The sequence below is a fragment of the Alosa pseudoharengus genome, unplaced genomic scaffold (assembly GCF_046254945.1).
Source record: "Alosa pseudoharengus isolate Yale_2024_CS ecotype anadromous, Long Island Sound unplaced genomic scaffold, YU_APseudo_1.1 YU_APseudo_1.1_scf_1, whole genome shotgun sequence".
Lineage (NCBI taxonomy): Eukaryota > Metazoa > Chordata > Actinopteri > Clupeiformes > Clupeidae > Alosa > Alosa pseudoharengus.
The window spans coordinates 57,854,025-57,875,516 of NW_027468564.1; the positions used below are offsets into that span (position 1 = coordinate 57,854,025).

A 21,492-nucleotide genomic window follows, 5' to 3' on the forward strand; every position below is an offset into this window, starting at 1 on the left:
AGGTCTGAACAAAACCATTCAGTAGTTATTTAAGGAGAAATCGAACGTGCGTTTTGTTTCATTCGTCCCTCCTGGCCGGGATAAATGAAACGACATGGGGGACGAAAGAAACATACAGCTTAAACTTCCCACAACTTCAATATTTGACAACATCATGAATGGTTCTTAATATGTGTTATTTTAGATAAATTACTGCTGGGCTTTACTGTCTGCTATGAATATCTAACAATTTATTGCCGTCATTGTGAAGCGCATATCTCGCGGTTATGGAAATACCATGCACTATGCCATTTATAGCTAGAATGCATGTTTCGATACATAAGGTGACGTGAGCTGAGAGTGTCTGTTGTGAGTTTAGGGGGCACGTCAGCCAGAGGGTGTGTGAGTGAGTGAGTGAGTGAGAGACTGCTGCCTGCTGAGGGTCGCTGGAAGAAGGGTCTGAAGTGCCTATGTGTTTCGGTTACAAAAACCCGCCGAACTGATCCGAAACCAGCCCAATTTTTATACACCCGCCCAAACCCATTTTTGCCCGCAAAATAGATTGCAAAACCGCCCAATTGGGCGGGAAACCGCCCAATCTGGCAACCCTGCTGTTAAGCCCGACTCTCTAACAAAATAGAGCGCTGTGATTGGATGAGGTCCACGGCGTCAGCCAATCGAAATTCCTATGGTTCGATACTAGACGTACAGGCTGAGCAAATTAATTTGCTGCCGCTACCCAGATAGCAAAATTTGACCGGCCCACCTCTGGCCCACTACCTTGCCTCAGGGTTTTGTGAGTGTTGGCCCAGTTCTGGCTGGGCCTCCGGCCCAACAATGGCCCAGTTACTGATAACTGACACAAAGAATTTCCTCTGGCCCAGATGTGGCCCAGACACTGCAAAATGACTCTCATTGTTTCTGTTGGCCCAGTTCTGGCCCACACACTGTAAAATGACTCTTATTGGAACTGTTGGCCCAGGTGTGGCCCACACACTGTGAAGTCAAAGTCAAAGTCAAAGTCAAAGTCAAAGTCAGCTTTATTGTCAATTTCTTCACATGTTCCAGACATACAAAGAGATCGAAATTACGTTTCTCACTATCCCACGGTGGAGACAAGACATATTTTAACAATTTTAAGTCCACAGACAAACATAACATTCAAGTAAACAAAAAAGTAAGTAAATAAGTAAATAAGAGGGCACATATAATGAAAAAATAAGAGCAGCAAAATTTGGTTGAAATTGTGCATAGACAGTCAATAAAATAAAATACTAGTGCAAAGTCAGGCCAATAAGAGGCTGAGGTAGTTCTGTTTGACCTAAGTAAGAAATAAAGTGGCATAGTGGTGCAAGTTATGTAAGAGCAGCAGAAGTGTTGTGTTTCCAGGACAACAACAACAAGTTGCAAAGTGTACAAGTGTGCAAGTGGAGTGGTGCAGGCGGCCATTTGTGGGTCCAATGTCCAGGATGTTATGTAGCTGAGGGTGGAGGGGGGAGAGGAGGGAGAGAGTTCAGCATCCTAACAGCTTGGTGTATGAAGCTGTTGGTGAGTCTGGTAGTGCGGGAGCGCAGGCTTCTGTACCTCTTCCCAGAGGGCAGTAGATCAAACAGATTGTGAGCGGGGTGACTTGCATCACTCACAATTTTGGTCGCCTTGCGGGTGAGGTGGGTGGTGTAAATGTCCTTCAGGGAGGGGAGTGAAGCACCAATAATCCTTCCAGCTGTGTTCACTATGCGCTGCAGGGCTTTCCTGTTGTATTCAGTGCAGCTTCCGCCCCACACAGCGATACAGCTGGAGAGGATGCTCTCAATGGTGCCTCGGTAGAATGTGGTCATGATGGCTGGTGGAGCACTTGCTCGCCTGAGTTTCCGCAGGAAGTACAGGCGGCGCTGAGCTCTCTTCGCCAGTGATGCTGTGTTGGTGGTCCAGGAGAGGTCTTCACTGATGTGCACCCCCAGGAATTTGGTGCTGCTCGCTCTCTCCACCACAGCACCGTCGATGGTCTGCTCACTGCAGGTGAGCAGTGTTTGCATACTACTACAGTGTCCCGGCACCATTCTTCACGGATGTAAACACAGATTCCTCCTCCTCGTGATTTACCTCCCTTTACAATGGCCCGGTCTGCTCGATAGCATGCTAGCTGCTCCAGTTGTACAGCAGAGTCCGGAATGTTGTCATTTAACCAAGTCTCAGTGAAGACAAGCACACAGCAGTTACTTACTGTCCGGTTCGTTGATCTCAGCAGTCGTATGTGATCCATTTTGTTGTCCAGTGATCGTACATTTGCCAGGAGAATGGATGGTATGGCTGGGCGAGTTGGGCTGGCCGCTAGCCTGGCCCGGACGCCTCCGCGCTTGCCCCTCTTCTGCTTCCTCGCACACCGCTTCCGACGCTTTCTTTCCGGGGGAGGAGTAGCAGGCGAGTCCGGTGTTGTTGCAGGCCGGAGTAGTCCGAGTTCCTTTAGCGTCTCTGTTGCAAAGTCCAGAACGCTGCAAAACTTGCTTTTGCAGATGTCAATTAAAAACTGTCTGCTGTACTTGTAGTACGACGTAGTAAGACGAGACGAACACGTAAAACTTTCGGACAAACACTTTTTAAACGAACAAAACACCGTACGGTTGGGACAGAGAGAGGTCGCTGCGTGTGTACGCGCCGCCATCTTGGATACTCATGAAATGACTCTTATTGTTTCTGTTGGCCCAGGTGTGGCCCACACACTGTGAAATGACCGTCATGCATTCTGTTGGCCCAGGTCTGGCCCACACACTATATAACTGAGTGTTGGCTGAGTGTCGGCTGGGCCTCTGGGCCTGTACTGGCCCACACACTATAAAACTGATCTGATTGAGTGTTGGCTGAGTGTCGGCTGGGCCTCTGGGCCTGTACTGGCCCACACACTATAAAACTGATCTGACTGAGTGTTGGCTGAATGTCGGCTGGGTCCCCGGGCCACATGTGGCCCATTAACTACCAAAAGTACTTGAAAATAAACACAAATCCAGAACTAGTAATTAAAAGCACAAGCTACTTTTATTAACAAGTTTGACAAACACAACCTTGCAAATAAAACAAACATTTAAAAATTATACAAGCTTTTACATATATACACTTTAGAAATTTAACAAGTTAAAATATACAATCTACTTTTATCTACAACAATCAACATCTTTCATATACAAAAACACAAACAATTAAACATTTTAAAACTGTATAATGATTCAAAGAAATAAATTATTCTAAATTAACATTAAACATTTACAGAAATATTCTATCTCTCTCCCTCACTCACTCACTCTAAAAGAGTAATTCCATTGGCAGTAGTTGTGGGTTGTGAGTTAAGTGTTGTGCTAGTGCTTTAAATTCTGTATTTTTGTACCATGTACCATGACCTACCCAGCTACATACATGCACACATACTCACTATCAAAGCATTTTTCAATAGCAGCAACCTTTGCCACCTGCCTTCTCTTTCTGTTGCCGCTTCATTGTTGCCTCCACCAGTTTCAGCAGCACTACCAGCCGGGGGTGTCTCCAAACTGCATTTAGGTATAAAAGAATATTATAAGATCATTATGAGGTCTAAAGCAAGATTTTAACATGTCATCTGTCAGAGAAGTTCTGTTTGTCCACTCAAATATACTTACAGATAGCCACCTCAGCTCTCTGTGGGGGTTGATCAAAGAGTTCTTTCCATCCATCCTTCAATTTGAGATGCATGGACAGCATGTCATTTCAAAAGAAAAGAAATAAAATCATTAAACTATTTATCCTTTACTGTCTGACAAAATATTACTAAAGCCCAGTCTTGCCACTCTGCAGCTGTCTTAGTTATTTTGGGCAACATTGACATTGTGTGATTGTTAAATGCTGATATATTACCAATGACAATCACCAAGAGCAAGACATATTTGTCAACACATACAGACCTGAAGCACAAAGGCTTGTGGACTTCCTTCACAAGAGCCTTGTGGGTGCTCCAGTTGGTTGGCCATGTTTTCAACAGCGCATGTTTCCTGCCCACTCCTGTTCTTTGCTGACATAATGGATGAGGCAAACCAAAAGCATCTAAAAATGACACATCACAAAACACAAGCCTAGATGAAAGCTGATTCCTATGATTTGGCTCATCTAAACAAAAACGTATTACTTATTCTATTAAATCAATGTACTTACCAAGAGCTATTCAGGTCTCCTGTTTTTCCAACACAAGAAATGGTTCACACATGTATACACGGGTAGCCTTCTTCATCCAAAGGAGTGCAGGCAGGTCTCTGGTCAGTGTGGCCTGGATTCTGAGGTGTACATTTAAAAAAAGTCACAGTAACGTTAGGTTAATGGAAGTATGTGTTCAAAATTATTACATGATCATAAACAACCCCTCAGTACAAAATACAGAACGACCTTAAAATACAGATTTTGATGAGCTTTACATGACCAGGACAGGACCCACCCTGCTACCATCTCTCTCTCTCTCTCTCTCTCTCTCTCTCTTTCTCTCTCACACTCACACACTCTCTTAAGGCATACAGTCTCAGTCCTGCCTGCCTATGCCTGAAGTTGGATAGATAACGATGAAATGCCCAATTACCAATCGCTATATTCTAAGTAATCCAATACTGGTTAACTGTTAAGCTATTTCTAAAATGATTAGATCACACTTTTCTTTGAAAACCACATAATTATGCAAGTATAGCTAACGTTACAGCACTGAACGTTTTTGACTAACCACCAACACTGACGTTAACGGTAATTAGGCCAACAAAGTAGGCTAAGAAATCATAACGTATGTTACCGCTAGCTTCGTCATCGTCAAGGGGGTTAGATTGAAACACCCATTCTTGTTATGCTACTTGTTAAACTTTGTCTGCAATAATAAGCCTACGTACATTCATAATGATTTACATGCAATAACAGGTAAAGGTAAAGTTGCATGTTACTTACCACAGGCAGTGTCCAAAACGAGACAGTTTCGCGCCGTCCTGCTGGTTTCAAACTGAACAGTTCTGCCGTGCTAAGGCAAAAGGCCATAACTTCAATTTTTGGCAAAAATGAGTTATTGTTATTTTCAGGGTAATAAACATGAGTTTTATCATGTAGACAAGAATCAAGTGTCAATTCGATTGTTTTATGGGAGAAATTTGATCACGTTTTTGCCGTAACTTAAAAAAGGCGATAGGAATCTGAGGTAGAAGCCCTTAACTTCGGATACGGCTTTCTGCCTTCCTTTCACGCAGCCCCTGAACACTCCAATAAGTTAAGGTTGACATATGGCATTCTGCCTTCTTCTGACCGACCAAGTTACTGATTGCCGCGCTGGAGTTACGACTCATTAAGCCTATGTACAGTCAAATTAAATCACCTCAGACACACACATTAACCTACTGTAACGTCAATAAAGTGTATTTGCAGTGCTTGCTTTTGTTGTGATTATTGACAATCTAAGTGTGAAGATGGCATACTCTAGAGGCAAAATGATGCTGGAGATGGCTTTGAAGCGGAAACGCCAAGATCAAGGTAAGAATGACACACGACTGCATAAAGATATAGTTTGGAGCATAATCTAAAATCCACTAACAGTTAGACATAGCTAGCTTTAGCTACCGATGCAAACTTAAGTAGCAGCAGGCTAACCTACTTCACCAAGTACTACAAACACTTATAATATAATAAATACTTTGCAGTCCATGTAGCCCTATCCGGTAACAATCAGAACATCACATCATGGCTTGTAGGATATCGATTATGTCACAGCCTACAACAAGGATATATGTACAATGACATAAAAATGTGCTTCTCATGCTAGCTCTCGCCTGCCAATGACATCCACTCACTGGGTGAGGGTTGATTGGAGCCACAACATATCACACACAGCCATACAGGCAGGCATACATTTCCCTTGACACCAGCAGCAAAAATGTAGTAGGCTAATTAGCAGCCTACCTTTTTGTCGAACCCCGGTTACAATTCATGCCAAACCACCGACAAGGAAACAAATCCATTAAACGAAACTTGCAGCCAGCTACGCTACACTCACATGTTGCTTAAGCATTGTTGTCAGCAAACTTAGACTAACCGTACTTCACCAACTAACTAGACACAAACACTTTACAGTCCACGTAGCCCTATCCCGTAACAATCAGAACATCACATCATGGCTTGTAGGATATCGATTATGTCATAGCCTACAAGAATACATTTACAATTAAATAGAAATTTGCTTCTCAGGCTAGCTCTCGCCTGCCAATGACATCCACTCACTGGGGTGAGGGTTGATTGGAGCCGCAGCAACATATCACACACAGACAGACAGACAGGCAGGCATGCATTATACCCCGTGACACCAGCAGCAAAAATGTAGTAATTAGCAGCCTACCTTTTTGTTGAACCCCGGTTAAAATCCATGCCAAACAATGAACTTGCAGCCAGTTACACTCCCATGTTGCTCAAGCATTGTTGCCAATAACTGCTAGCTACTAACTCGCGCTAGCGTGACTGGTCGGTCAAGGAAGTTTCCTGATCCAAGTTACGTCTTGATTTGCCAAGCGAGGAAATTAAATGATCAACGATTAGACGAATCCCAACATGTGACTTCTTGATGTCACGGTGTCACGTTGTGAAGACCGCCCTGAATGTTTACACCTCTTACAAGTGATAGCGTGGTATCAAATAAAATGTAACTGTCTTTTCTTTTTTGCACCACATTTAGCTTGCTGGTCATTGCAGTTGATTGAATATCAGAACTAGGCCTATGATATAGCCTAAATATTATAACTAGTCTCCGAAGAAAACTCTAGCATTAACGAGCAAGCTGTAGCCTAGAAATGTCATGATGAGAAGTAAAATGATTGGTCGAACATATTTCCCGTGTTGTTTTGCAAATGTTGAAAATAAAATAAATAATTGTAATGCTTGTTTTATTGATAGCCAAATTATCATTAGCCTACTGCTACTAAATATACATACAATAAAGAAAAGTCGGAGAATACGATTTGGGTGGAATTAATTTAAAACCCACCATGGTTGTGATGTTTGAAATAATAATATGGTATAATTATCACCATACGTAATAAATATATATATATATATATTAAAAAAAGATGTGGCCCATTCTTATATTATTCTATGTGCATTTTACCCAGACAGTAGGCCTAACAACTAACTCATACAACAATCATCAACAATTGGACAGAACTGTGTGATTTCATTATTATCATAAGTCTTTGAACAGGTGTATTCTGATTTAAATACTGTTCTACCAGCTTTAACTGTTTGAAAAGTGCCGCTCTATTCTGTATTGGCCCTTAGCGGTGTATATTTTTCTGTGACTCGTGACCAAAAATGTTTGGCCACCACTGCAGTAGACAATTGAAACATATCTTTAATAATTCTCTTGTATGTACTATCAATCATCAACATGTTTTTAATCAATGTTATTTTATTCATTTCAGTTTCTATTGTGCCTACTACTACTACTGGACACAATCAGCAGCAAGTTCCTGGCAAAACTGATAGTGCATGCAAGTCCCCTGTAAAACAGGAGTGGACCATTTTCGACTGCCTTGATGCAAGCACTGATCTGTTCTTTGGAGAGGACAACATGTTGATTACCAGTACTCCAGGTGCCATCCAAGCAGTTTTTGAGGACTCCATCCCTCTCTCACTGATGGAACCAGGGCCTTCCCTCACTGACCTGTCTGCCCTCATTTCTGTGTCTGTTGAGCCCTCCATGTCACTGCCTGAGCCTGAGCCTATAGATGTCACACCACCAGAGCCACAACTCCCACCAGCTGCACCAGCCTCAGCCCCAAGGATGACAACCCCTGAATATTCATCTGTCCAGGAGCTTGTCCCAAGCTGTGAGCCCGGAGCAGCATCTACTCCTGCTCTTCCAGAGCCCAGCAGCAGACCACCGCTAAGGGCCCCATGTGGAGCGAAGTGCCGTCGACAATGTTCCGCCAAATTTTCCCAGGACCATCGGAGGAAGATATGGCGAGATTTTTGGGACCTTACCTACAAAGAGAAGAGAGCCTTTGTTTTTCACTCCGTAAGCCAGGTCAAAAGTTCAAAGGTCACTGAAAATCCAAGCAGGAGAGGCAGGACTTTCATTTACAGGATGAAAGATGAGGGTGAAAACCCACATCAAGTTTGCAAGCTGTTCTTCCTCTCAACACTAGGCTACCATCCCATGAACGACAGCATAGTCCAGTCAGTCATCAGCAAGGAGCCAACATCCACCCTAGCCCCACCAGCTGACCAGAGAGGGAGACATGAGCCGGCAAATAAGATTGACCTTGAGCCTATTTTTGCTCATATTGAGTCTTTTCACCCCACCATCAGTCATTACAGGAGGGAGCACGCACCCTGCCGCCGGTATCTCCCTAGTGACATAACCATGAAGCTCATGTTTTCTGACTATGTCGAGAAAGGCCACAAGTGCGGGTATGACACCTACCGCAAGGCAGTGAAGTCAAAAAATATCAGTTTTGCCAAACTTGGGGAAGAGGAGTGCGAACTCTGTTTGTTGCAGGACCAGCACATAGAGGCAGCACACCAGATGGAAAACTGCCCGCAGTGTGATAGGTGGAAGCAGCATAAGGCCGAAGCGGTTGATACCAGGCTACACTATCGTGCCGATGCGGATGGAGAGTGGCCTGATGATACTTCAGTAAGAAGTGTGGACTTACAGAAAGTCATAATGCTGCCAAGAATGCCTGGGGTGAAATCGGCGCTTTTTACCAGGCGCATCAGTCTCTATCACGAGACATTCGCATCGGTGGGAGGAAAAGGTAATAAGAAAAAGAACATCTCTGTTGTCTGGCATGAGGGAATAGCAGGGCGAGGTGCTAAGGAGATCACATCTGCGTATGTGATGGCGCTAGAGAAGGAGAGGGACTGCAAGCATATAATTTACTGGGTTGATAACTGCAGTGCCCAAAATAAGAACTGGTGCCTCCTCTCCTCTCTTGTGTCACTAGTCAACTCCACGGTGGTTTCAACAGAAGACATCACGTTGAAATTCTTTGAGCCTGGTCACACTTTTATGAGTGCTGACAGCGTGCATCATGGTGTGGAACAACAGATGAAACGTAGACCAGGAGGGGTGGTTTATGATTTCGAAGATTTCATGGCCGTTGTCCAGAATTCCAACAACAAGCGGATGGAGGTTTTGGAACTTAAGAATGAGGCCATCAGGGACTGGGTGGATGGCCATTCCATGGCAAAGACAAAGAAAACGCCCCGACTGGCGACCCTCAAAGTCATTAAACTGCAGCGTGGTTCAACGTCCATGTGGGTCAAAACATCACATCGCGCAGAAGACTTCATGGAGGTAGACTTTCTACAAAAGAAATTCAAAACCTGCATACCTTCCACCTTGAGAGCTCAAAATCTCGGTGTTGAGAAGGGCAAGAAGGAGGGGATTTTGAAAAACCTTGTTCCCTTGATGCCAGCTACCAGAGGCTCATTCTGGAAGTCATTACCTGTGCGGAATGACTGTGAGGATGAAGAATAGGGGGTCAGGCCTCATTCCCCTCTCACTCAGCTCTCTCTCACATACGCACACGCACAAAACCGCACACGCACACACACACACACACAAACACACACACACACACACACACACAGACACGCGTGCTTTAATTCTGCATCACAAGACAGGTTTCATTTAAGTGTAAGTCTGGTATAAATTGACCCATTAGTCCTGTTGTTCAAGCTCACCACATGCAGCCCATAGGAATAAGAATGAGACAATTTGAGACAACATAGGCCAAGTTGTGGACAGGCAGCTTAAAGCAGACCCATGAGGGCATGGGGCAGTGCTAACTGCTAACTCCATCATGCCCCCATGGGTCTGCTTTAAGCTGCCTGTCCACAACTTGGCCTATGTTGTCTCAAATCGTCTCATTCTTATTCCTATGGGCTGCATGTGGTGAGCTTGAACAACAGGACTAATGGGTCAATTCACACCAGACTTACACTTTAAAGAATCACATTTTTTTGATGATTCAACAGGATAAAACAGATCAACACATTATTCCTATGATGAATGTATTATTGTCTACTTTACTAAGTTTTTGGCTATTGTTCTAGAAAGCCCCCCCCCCCCCCCAACGCAAAGTCCACGGATCGCCAGCCTATCACATGCCTTAGGCTAGGCAGACACATATGTACCCATGCACGGATGTACGCACACACACCTCATTTTCATCCATCTCTAACTATTTTTTTCCCTATTTCCATTAACCAATTCAATGAATTAATTAAATAGCATGAATTAAACTTTGTTGTCAGACTCTTATTTTAAATGGTATAAAAATAAAATATGACCAAATAAGGGCAACCAATCGCTTCATCATTTGACGTAAATTGTGAGGGAAAACTGAAATGTATCAGTAGTATCATGTTCATTCATACTTTTCAGCACACCATTAAATGTCAGACCTGAATATACTGTATAATAATGCAACTACTGCAAGTAAAATCCCAATCAATTCCTAGCAGACCGCCTCTCAACATTAAGATGCTACAATGGAATGATGCTGAAATAGCGTTGCTGTTCTAGGCCACTGGTTATCCAAATAAACAAGCCAAAGAGTCCAAATTATTTCCTCATATCCAAACATCAGTACCTGCTTGATATTTAAACATCAACATGTAAACACTCTCATTCTTAATACTGAGATCTGTCAGAGAGAGTGTGTGAGTCAATCAATTGACCGCCTGTGTGGTATAGTATAGAATGAAATACAGAGAGAAAAAAATACCCTCACTGATCTAGTTTTATGTTGACAAAGTAAAGGCATTTACTCTTGGTCAGTCAAATAGGGTCAATATTGTTTGAATTTTAAGTGAAACTTATCATTATCATGACATTGTGCCATGAAATAGAAGTTAAGGTCTTTTGCCTTAGAATGACTGACTGTCATTTTTCAACCAATGCTAAGGCAGAACACAGTAACTTCCAAAATAAGGTCAAAGGTCAAATTTGAGTGTCATTTTTTTTGTACATAGATTAAGACAGGTATACACTACAAAGTGTGAAAATTACAATATTATACCTATAGCTCAATTGCCAGGACATTAAGATAACTTTAAAGTCATTTTTCTCAGTTTCACACTCTGGTGAGTTAAGGTCTTTTGCCTTCTGAGGGCAGTGTTGCTCTGCTCGTGGCTCTTCCACATGTAATGGGCCGACAGTCACTTTACAGAATTGGGCCATGTACGTTTAGCGTCCGGCTGTCGCTAAATGTTTCATTTTTGCCGCCAACAGCCGCGATACTGATCGATCATTGTTCGTTCCTGAAGTATCGGGCCACACACTGTATGAAATCCGTCTGCCGAGATTGATTCGAAACCTGGCAGTAGCCCATCAAACCCCAATCGGGCCAAATAAGACACTCAGTAATCAGCCCAACTACTGCGTGTCAGTGTCGGCCCATTCAAGGGGACAGTGCCTCAGCCGACCTGAAACTCCGCCGACAGTGGCAGCACTCAGCCAGGATCGGGCCGACTGTGTTTACTGTGCTTCAGCCGACTCGGACCTCAGCCGACACTGCCAGCACTCGGCCAGAATCGGGCCGACTATGCTTGCTATCTGGGTAGGGTGCGTCTAGATTTCTAGGCTACTAGTTACTGTAAAAAGTGGTCAAAATAGACTAATGCATTACTAAGTAACGCGTTACTGGCATCACTGCTCAAAAGCAAATATTTATTACAATGTCAGTGTCAGTACCATTGTTTATGTCAAGATAGTCAAATTGATATGACAGTTTACTCTGGAAGTATTTTCTAATCAACAATGTGCAAGGCAGCATTTTCAATGTCAAAACTAAGTTACACATTATTGTGTGTGGAGGGGGTTGATTGCAAGACAGTGGAAATGTTTCAAAGTTTTTCCTGCTGACAGACATTGTGACAATATAAAGAAAGCAAAGGCTTTTACAGCATTGTGCAAATGACCAATGTACAGTAAAACACCCCTTAGTCAGAGCTGTACACCACAGTACATTTCTAGGTATCCTGACGTTCCTGTCTGTCAGGTCACATATATTTATATATGCTAGACTTTGACATATAGTTATGACAGCTAATTCAACACATTTGCATGTAATGACACAAGCAATGAAATGAGGCCAATTTCAGCAGGGAACCAGTATAGTGTATTTTGTGCAAATGTTGCCTTCAAACAACACACCTTGTAACCAAATCACTGTGTGATTTTAATCAATCATTACACACTGGACAACAAAAGGCAAACATAGTTCTCAAAATGAGGAGTGCCAGCCTTCATTTTTGCTATGTCTGTGCCATAGTGCCATAAAACTGTGAAAATATTAAATGCATTGAATACAAATGAACTACTAATAGACAAGTGCTTTTTCAAGAAAAAGTCCTTGTATAAGGGTCTAGAGGCATTTCTTAGTAAAATTTGGGAACAGGACTTTTTATCATAATTAACATGTGCTGAATCCAACTAGCCCTGTTCCCAAGCAGAATTTTGAGTTTTTGACCATCTAATTAGCATAAACAAAATGGCTGCCAAAATGGCGATTTTGGGCACTTTCTTCGGACGGGCATCATTATACCATGTAAATAAAAAAATAATATTGTTCACATCTGTGCATCTCAGAAATCTCCCGTGGGCAATAAATAAAAGGTAAAGGCTATAAAAAATATAAAAATGCAAAAAAAAAACTATTATTATGCTAATTAGCCTTATTATCACCTTATTATACTCTTGACTATGTTTACGGTCCTCTTTGGCAAAGAGTGTGGCCTGACTTGGTAAACATCTTCTTCGTGGTGGGTGGACACATGTTTGGAGTTTAAAATCATTGGAGTTCCTTTGAACTAATCATGAACAACCGTAGAAATATCAGTAGAATATCGCTATATGTAAGTGTAATAAAGTGTGTACATTTATAAATGTAAATAGAATACTATGGGTGGAATAGGGGCAAAATGTTCGCCTCCTTGTCCGGAGGCACCGGGGGGGGGGGGGCGTTGATGGAGGGGTGTGAGGAACCAGTGATGCGCTGAGCAGTTTTCACCATCCTCTGCCGTCCTTTCCAGTCGGAGGCAGAGCAGTTGCCGTACCATACTGTGACACAGTTGGTGGGGATGCTCTCAATGGTGCAGCGGTAGAGGTTTAGAAGTTCACCAGGATCTGAGGAGAGAGCTTGTGTTCTTTAGTCTCTTCAGGAAGAAGAGATGCTGGTGAGCCTTCTTGATCAAGGTAGAGGTGTTGAGGGTCCAAGAGAGGTCTACAGAGATGTGGACACCCAGAAACATGAACTGGTGACATGCTCCACCTCAGTCCTGTTGATGAGGATGGGGCTTTGTGTGCTTGCTTTTTGACTTCCTGAAGTCCACAATGAGGTCTTTGGTCCTCTTGGTGTTGAGAGCCAGGTTGTTGTCGGTGCTCCGCGATGTTAGGTGCTGGACCTCCTCCCTGCAGGCTGTCTCATTATTGTTGCTGATGAGAGCAATCACTGTAGTGTTGTCTGCAAACTTGACAATGGTGTTAGAGCCATGTACATGTAACCTGCGTTGTGTTGAACCTGCACGATTCAGCCCTGCACATGCCCGGACTCGAACCCGCGAACAGCAGCACCTCGGATTGGGAGGCGAGCGCGCTAACAATTGAGCCAATAGCCCAGTCTACTGGCTCGTATGCCAGCAGCACTCTTGAGGCGTCGGGGAGTGAGGTTTACCAACGTTCCACAAGCACAGCTAAGCTAGCTGGCATCCGTTACATACAGGTATGCAGTTGTAGGTGAAGAGGGAGTAGAGAAGGGCTCAGCACACGCCAGTGTTCAGGGTGAGGGTTGAGTGGGTGAGGTTATCTAATCTAACAGACTGCGGTCTGTTGGTTAGGAAGTCCAGAATCTAGTTTCAGAGGGAGGTATTGATGTCCAGTTCACTGAGTTTGGTGATCAGTTTGGAGGGGATAATGGTGTTAAATGCTGAACTGAAGTCAATGAACAGCATTCTCACATAGGTGTTGCTATTGTCAAGGAGGGACAGGGAAGATGGCATCCTCTGTGCTCCTGTTCTGGCAAATTCTCTTGAAGCATTCTATACTGCAAACAAAATCTACCTCTGGATACAAATAAAGTAACTTAAACTTGAACTTGCACTAGTTATTCATTCATGCACTAAATTATTCATCTAGCTATTAATTCACAGGACATGCAATCATTTTACTAACACAAATAGTATGAAGAAATATGGGTAACACTTTATGGTAAAGGTACATGAATTATCATGAATTCATGCATGAATTAATTCATGATTTATGCATTACTTCATTCCTTTATAGCCTATGAATCATCAGGAATTGACATGAATTCATATACTCTCATTCAATCTTGAATTTCCCCTGGGGATCAATAAAGTATCTATCTATCTATCTATCTATCTATCTATTCATGATGACCTCATGTATGAACAACATATCAACTAAAGCATTAGGTGTGATGGGTATATCATTATGATTTATGATTTCTTAAGCATGATCATCATGATTACATGAATTTTAGGATAATTGCTCATGCATTCATCATGTCTGTGGCCCCTCAAATAAAGTAGTGAATAATGACATGTGTTTAGAGAACTCCAAAGTTATGTTCAAATCAGAATTTGAGCAGTGATGACCACATTTTTGGCAGAAAAATAAAGTCATGATCATGGTTAATACATCATAATTCATAATGATGTGCCCACCGTACCTAATAATTTAGTAATGTGTTCATGTATGAGGTCACAAATGACAAACTATGAACTCAGTAAATTCCTGATGATTAATTAGATATTAATGAATGAAGTAATACATAAATAATTAATGTACCCTTACCGTAAAGTGTTACCGAAATGGGTAAAGGCCTGTGTAACTACCAACCCAATTCGCTTCAATTATGTAAATGTAATGTAAATCAGGTTTTATGGCCAAGTATACTTGGGTATACAAGGAATTTGGTCTCTGCATGTATCCCATCCGTGAATTAGTGAACACACAGGTCACACATTGAAGCATACATTAACCTGGAGCAGTGAGCTGCCTTGCTACAGTGATGCTCGGGGAGCAGTGAGGGGTTAGGTGCCTTGCTCAAGGGCACTTCAGCCGTTGATGTGGGCATGGGAGACTAGTGCTCAACCTTTCCACCACCCACATTTTTCCCACTGGTCGGGGATCGAACCGGCAACCCTTTGGTTTCAAGCCCGAAGACCTAACCAGTAGGCCACAATTTTAAACTTTACATTTCATCACTACACATCTTTCTTGACCCTCAAAAAACATAAGTCTCATTCGTCAAATACCGTGTGCCTGCTCAGTTATACAATTTTAACAATTATATTTTTCAAAGTTTTTTCAGGTAATTAACATGGGCATAATACTAGATTGTTTTTCTTTTTTTCACAGCCTGTATTCTTGATCTATTGGCCAAGGAAGATGTCTGTGAACAATATTAATTAATTTACATTGTATAATGACATCCGCCCAATGAAAGTGCCCAAAATCGCCATTTTGGCAACCATTTTGTTTATGCTAATTTGATGGTTATAAACTCAAAATTCAGCTTGGGAACAGGGCTAGTTGGATTCAGCACACCTTAATTATGTTAAAAAGTCCTGTTCCCAACTTTTACTAAAAAATGCCTCTAGGAAGCACATATCTCAAAAATATCACCTGTCTATAACTTCATTCCTACCAAAATGTAACTGTCATTGACATGTAAGACCAACAGTTAGACATGTGTTGAGCAAAACGTCTGCATTTTAGACTTCTTCGTCATCGCGAGAGTTTAAGAGGTGTGATAATTCAGAATCCTCAATCAGTCGCTCCAAGTCTTTCTTTGTTCTTCTACCTTGTCAGTCACTCTCTACTTAACCAGAATCTACTTTTGCTCTGAGAATGAATGTTACAGCAACTTGTGCTCTTTCAGAAGACAGTTTGGCGATGTTGAGTATCGTGGCTGTGCACACCCTCTTCTGGTCTATATGAAGCACTTATGATGTACTTACATAATTGTAAAAGGGTTCTCAGATGTTTTTTTCAGTTAGCCTTTTACTGTAAAATGATATCAGATTAGTAAACAGAATGTGTCTTTGGAATATTGGATAATGGGCAATGCAGATATTGCATTAAAGATCAGCCATTTCTTTCTACAACAGTTGAGAACCCCCATTCAGTCAAGAATTACAGGGCCAGAGCCAGATGCACAGAGCACAGGGTGGCACAGGCCACCCCAAAAATCCAGTCAGCCACCTTACCAGGGATCAGATAATGGGCTTGTCAGCACGAAACATCTTCAAGAAAATTTGCTTTCTTAGCCAAAACAAGCATTTTATATGATTTGATGTTGGCCAGATGATTTAGGCTATATTAATGGGCACATGTTGCCGTACATGTCCTGTGTCACTGAGGTTAAGAACCATTTAGAATAGGTCTTTATTGTCATTGTCACAGGTACAACAAATTTTTAATTACAATTTCTTCCATTGTAAAGTTTTCTATTCATGCATTGCACATCTAGCCTGTAGAGCTAGGTACTGGCTTTTTTCTTTCTCGTTGCATTGCATCTACCAAGTTATGTGCTTCACGTTTACAAAAATCCAAGTTATTTGCTGCTTCACATGTCAAATTGTTTATTTTAAATTCTTCTTTATATAAAATAAGCAGTTTGTTGTCAATAATGCATAATTCATTTATATAGTATTGAATTTAAGAGTTTAATATGTATTGTTTTACTTTTCGCATGTTAAATTTATGTGCCACCCCTCTTTGAGTCTTTCAATTTGTTATGCAGCCAGCAGAGAGAACACATTCATAAATACACATAAATACAACATAAAGGTTCACCAAACAGTGGATATACAGTAAATACATCATAAAAACAACAACAGCCCGACCCCAACCTGGCCACCCCATCAGTTTTTTCTAGAATTGTCACTGTTGAAGATGTTGAAGAATTACAGATGGACAGAGAGAATTAGATGTGTGTCTTCCATTTTCTGTGGATTAGAATGTTTTGTTTCCAACCTTGTTTGATTCATTCGCAATGATCTGTTGGGGAAGCAGGGCTTTCACAAGCGTTTGTAGTGGTACACTTTCTGGTGGCATTGTGGGCAAATGTGCTCCACATCCTTACAGGAGTCCACACAGAATGGAATGAAAGCACATGGCCAGAAACTACAAGAGAAATATTCAATTATATACTGTATATACAGCAAAATATTTATTCCAACTTGCAATTTCAAATGGATTTCCAAAAAGCCCAAGTGAGCACTTACAAGAACAGGAAGAGGCCACCACATATGAGCCAGGTCAAAAGGCCAGTAGTGTGTCTGGTTTCAGTCACAATGTCGGACTGACAATGAGGACACTGCATCTGACCAGGGACATCAGTCAAATTTGGTGCTGCTACCACCACTGTCACTGCTCGTACAAATACACAAAACACACATGCATACTAACAGAGTTAGTACAAAAGAGAAAGCATAAATATACAGAGTTAGTACAAAAGAGTTGTACAAGTTCAAAAAGTTCTGTTTGCATTTAAAGCTTAGCACCTAGAGCTTTTCACACTTGTCACACATGGATGGAGTGATGGTGGGACAGTGCCTCCTGGTCAGATTTATTTAAATGCTGGACCCCATCTGAGCCAGACAGCTCAATTAAGCACAAAACTTTTACGATTTATTTTTGCAAAACAGTGACACCAATATAAATTGTTTGGGTGAAATGGGTCCAGGATGTTTGGTGTGAACCTGGTCCAATGAACAGTGAAACATTTAACAGTGCCTACTTTTTTCTTTTTTTACAGTGTACTCACAGAATGGGCAACTAACTGAATGTGACAAAAAAAATGAATGGGCTTGAAATCGCGTAAAATCCCTGACTGTACCTGTAAGATTTACATGGTTGTTAGGAACTGGTTGCACAGGATAATGACACTCTTGAGACTCACCCACTTGTGCTGGCTGGTTCATTACATATTGAGCTGGTGGAGGTTGGGCTGGACCTGTAGTAGAGAGGTAATGAGATCCTCAGTATGCAAGCTCATGGAGGATAGTCCCACCTACCAACAAATTATGTTTATAATGCATAGGAAGCCTATAAAGGCTATCCCACAACATAATGAGGCTTAATGAAGACACACTGGCTATAATTGTTTGAGACCTTGAGAAGCAGCTCACCTGGCTGGGCAGGATATGGAGGATATCCAGCCCCATAGTCAGGATTTGTGGGTGGTCCTGGATACGGAGGAGGAAGTGGACCCTTTTCCATAATCTGACAGCTATAACTGAATAATAAAGGTGTGAGGTTAGTTGTTATTCCAAAACTATAATGAAGTCATACACACTCACATTCACACATTGAACACATTTAGGAGAAGGCACTTACTATGACTCTTTCTGTACTTGGTCCAGGAGTGTATTTAAGAACTTTAGTTCCGTCTATCTTCTTGTGGGGCAGCCGTGGCCTACTGGCTAATCGGGCTTGTAACCGGAGGGTTGCCGGTTCGATCCCCGACCAGTAGTCCACGGCTGAAATGCCCTTGAGCATGGCACCTAATCCCTCACTGCTCCCCGAGCACCGCTGTAGCAGGCAGCTCACTGGGTCAGGATCAGTGTGTGCTTCACCTCACTGTGTGTTCATTGTATGCTGAGTGTGTTTCACTAATTCATGGATTGGGATAAATGAAGAGACCAAATTTCCCTCACAAGATCAAAAGAGTATATATTCTATACTATACTTATACTTATCTCTCTCCCTGAGTGCATCCTGTAACCACATGGCACGTTCTGACGTGAGCCTGTGTTCTATGTAGCATAGGGAGATATATGAGTTCTGTATTCTATGTAGCATAGGGAGATATACTGTATGAGTTCTGTGTTCTATGTAGCATAGGGAGATATATTAGTCCTGTGTTCTATGTGACATAGGGAGATATATGAGTCCAAGGTTCACATAGAAACACATAGGAATGTGGGAGAGCAGGACAGGGTGCTTCATGTCCACACTCAACAAACAGAGTAACAACACTATCAACACTATCACTATCACAACACTGCTCAACTCATTTAGACAGTCATGACTACGTCTCCATGCTACTTTGGCTAATTAGCAAGAGAAGTTAGTTAATCATTTGCCCAGCTGTCAGGAGGACATTATATCAAGAGTGGCTTTGAGACAACAAATAATAAAGGCAACTGTGAAAGGCTTAGTTTCCATTGCGTCAGCCAGTTACTATTTTCAAACATATACAAGCCATTTTAAGTATTTACCTACTGTACTTATTATTTTCTAATTTTCCAAATATGGCAAAGAAACCCCCAATATGCTAGAACTGCTGTGATGTACATTCTGTCCTATTTGAAAGTTGCATGTACAATAACTTTGTTTAAAAAGACACAGTCCTACTGGTGTTTGACTTCCTAAATACAGTAGGCCTATGTCTACATTTCCATTTAAAATGATTTTCATGATAGTTGCACATAAGGCAAAGTATGATCGTTTTTACCCATTTCAACACAGTCATAATGACTGCACCATTGTTTTATTCCCACAGTTCATAAAGTGTCTTGGTTGCTTAGCCTATCTAGCCTCTCAATGTCTCTGTCCAGCTTTGCAAGTTGTCTCGAGTTAGCCTTGCTTACAACAAGATCATTGTTAGAGTAAATCACCCCAGATATTTTAACGTCTACTCACCAGGTCCTGTATGTGTGTGTGGCCGGTCACAGATGCTGCTTCAGTGAGTGGCAAAGTAAGACTTTTTAAGGGCTGACCTAACGCTACGGCCACTCCTGCAGATGGGTGTAGCTCTCTGAATGAACAGCATTACACACATAGTCCTTGAGCCATAGGGTCGGTCAGTACCATCTGAGGGGAATAAGTCTCATAGTGGTTTTTGGCAAGGTATTCCACCCTAAAGTTATACAATTATCACTGGCCTGAAGAAGAACAGGGCGAACCAGTTGAACCACTTCTACAACAGGTTTGACTGCCCTGCTCCAGCTCCAATGGCGGTGGTCTGTCCACCACCCCCAGCTGACTCAGACACGACTCTTGGTTGCGTGCCTGCCCTACCCTCACCTCCCAGCCTCCCAGTCTCTCCAGCTCTGCATCCCGGTGACACCCAACGACCTAAGGGCTTCTACATACTCGACGCACCCGACCGGTAGCGCGACAATGTGACGTCAAAATGACGTAGATCTTGCTGGCGCACCAGGATTGAAGCCAGGTAGCGCGAGGTAGTGTCACTCCCCGATGTGAGTCGCTACCCGATGTGAGTCACGCATGCTCAGATTGATAGGTTTTACAGCATAACACCGACTGAAATCTATAAAATAATTCACTTTTCTGTTTAAAAAACGTTTTAGCTATCTAAGATTGTTTGGGGTCATCCCTATGTTCCCCGGGTCCTATGTTCCCCGCTGCTTCCAAGTAGACTGCAGCCGCACGGCAAGGCGCGGGTTGGTAAAGTGCTGTCGTGCGTGTTTGAGCTCCAAGTCGCCTCTTCTTGGAGGAAGAGCGCATGTTTGAATCTGCAAGCACGTTCACTAATGAACATTTCTTGACGAAGCTGGCCTATCTTAGCGATATATTTTATATATCTTAGCGATACATTTGAGTTAAATGTCCAGTTACAAGGCAAAGACAAGCACCTCACCTAGCAAATAAGATTACTGCATTCACCAAAAAAACTTGAGTAGGACAGGCGCCTCGATCGCGACAGTATTATGCCTTTGAGATTTCTGAGCGAAATCGCTGAAACGTCTGATTGGGAGGCACTCTTGTGATCCCATGTATTAAACAGTAGGCCTACATCACATCCCTGCAAAGTTTATTTAAAAAATATTTCCCAACCAGCAGTGCTCAGTATGACTGGATTATGGATCCATTTAATGCAGCATGTTGGCATTTCATTGAATATATTGTACAATGCTGTATAATGGCCAATGCTTCCTAATATGTTGCTGGAAAACAGAAATATGTGTGTTATGTAGGCTATTTATTTATTATTATATCTGCAGCACCAGCTGATTTTAACTCTGTTGAAGAGGATATATTTAGAACTTGTCATTATTTCAATAAATTTGACAATTTTAAGCTTGACCTACCACTTTCTTAGAGCGATGAGGGACAGGTGGGGCTCGAGAATGCCCCCTCAAAGTGGGGAATGAAAGAAAAAGTTTGAGAACCACTGATCTAGTTTGTTAACTACCACAGTCACGAGTTAGGTCGCGATAGTCTGTCATTTTTAAAAAGTGGGTCCCCAGAAAAAAAGTTTGAGAAACACTGTTAAATCTAGCCGAGTCTGCATGGCTTCAGTCCCAAGCTTGTTATTGTCTTTGCACTTGGCATGTCATTGTTGATTCTTACTGTACAAGAGGTAAGGGAGGTGATCTATAGCCTTTGGTTGAGCTGTCGGAAGAATGGGATTAATTTTAATGGAACAAAGAGATATCAAACTATACTGGGCTGTAGACCCAAAGGCAGTGACG

General features: G+C 42.3%; 1 protein-coding gene and 1 long non-coding RNA gene across 3 annotated transcripts; both read right to left on the reverse strand.

The window, feature by feature from the left end:
• Positions 1-3,186: 3,186 nt before the first annotated feature.
• On the reverse strand, positions 3,187-4,985 carry LOC143116469 (uncharacterized). 2 transcript variants are annotated; one of them, XR_012985793.1, is made up of 5 exons: positions 4,924-4,985; positions 4,156-4,274; positions 3,909-4,015; positions 3,627-3,681; positions 3,187-3,518 (listed from the first exon to the last, which is right to left on the reverse strand). It is a non-coding gene; the product is annotated as an uncharacterized LOC143116469 (long non-coding RNA). The 2 variants fall into 2 exon arrangements; XR_012985792.1 differs by having other exon boundaries at positions 3,909-4,047.
• Positions 4,986-16,418: 11,433 nt separating this feature from the next.
• LOC143134757 (LITAF domain-containing protein-like) lies at positions 16,419-20,049 on the reverse strand. Its single transcript, XM_076295382.1, has 5 exons — positions 19,697-20,049; positions 18,181-18,287; positions 17,952-18,005; positions 17,275-17,419; positions 16,419-17,173 (listed from the first exon to the last, which is right to left on the reverse strand). Exons 2-5 carry the CDS (start codon positions 18,269-18,271, stop codon positions 17,068-17,070), a joined length of 396 nt encoding a protein of 131 aa, XP_076151497.1. The 5' UTR covers positions 18,272-18,287; positions 19,697-20,049; the 3' UTR covers positions 16,419-17,067.
• Positions 20,050-21,492: the final 1,443 nt, after the last annotated feature.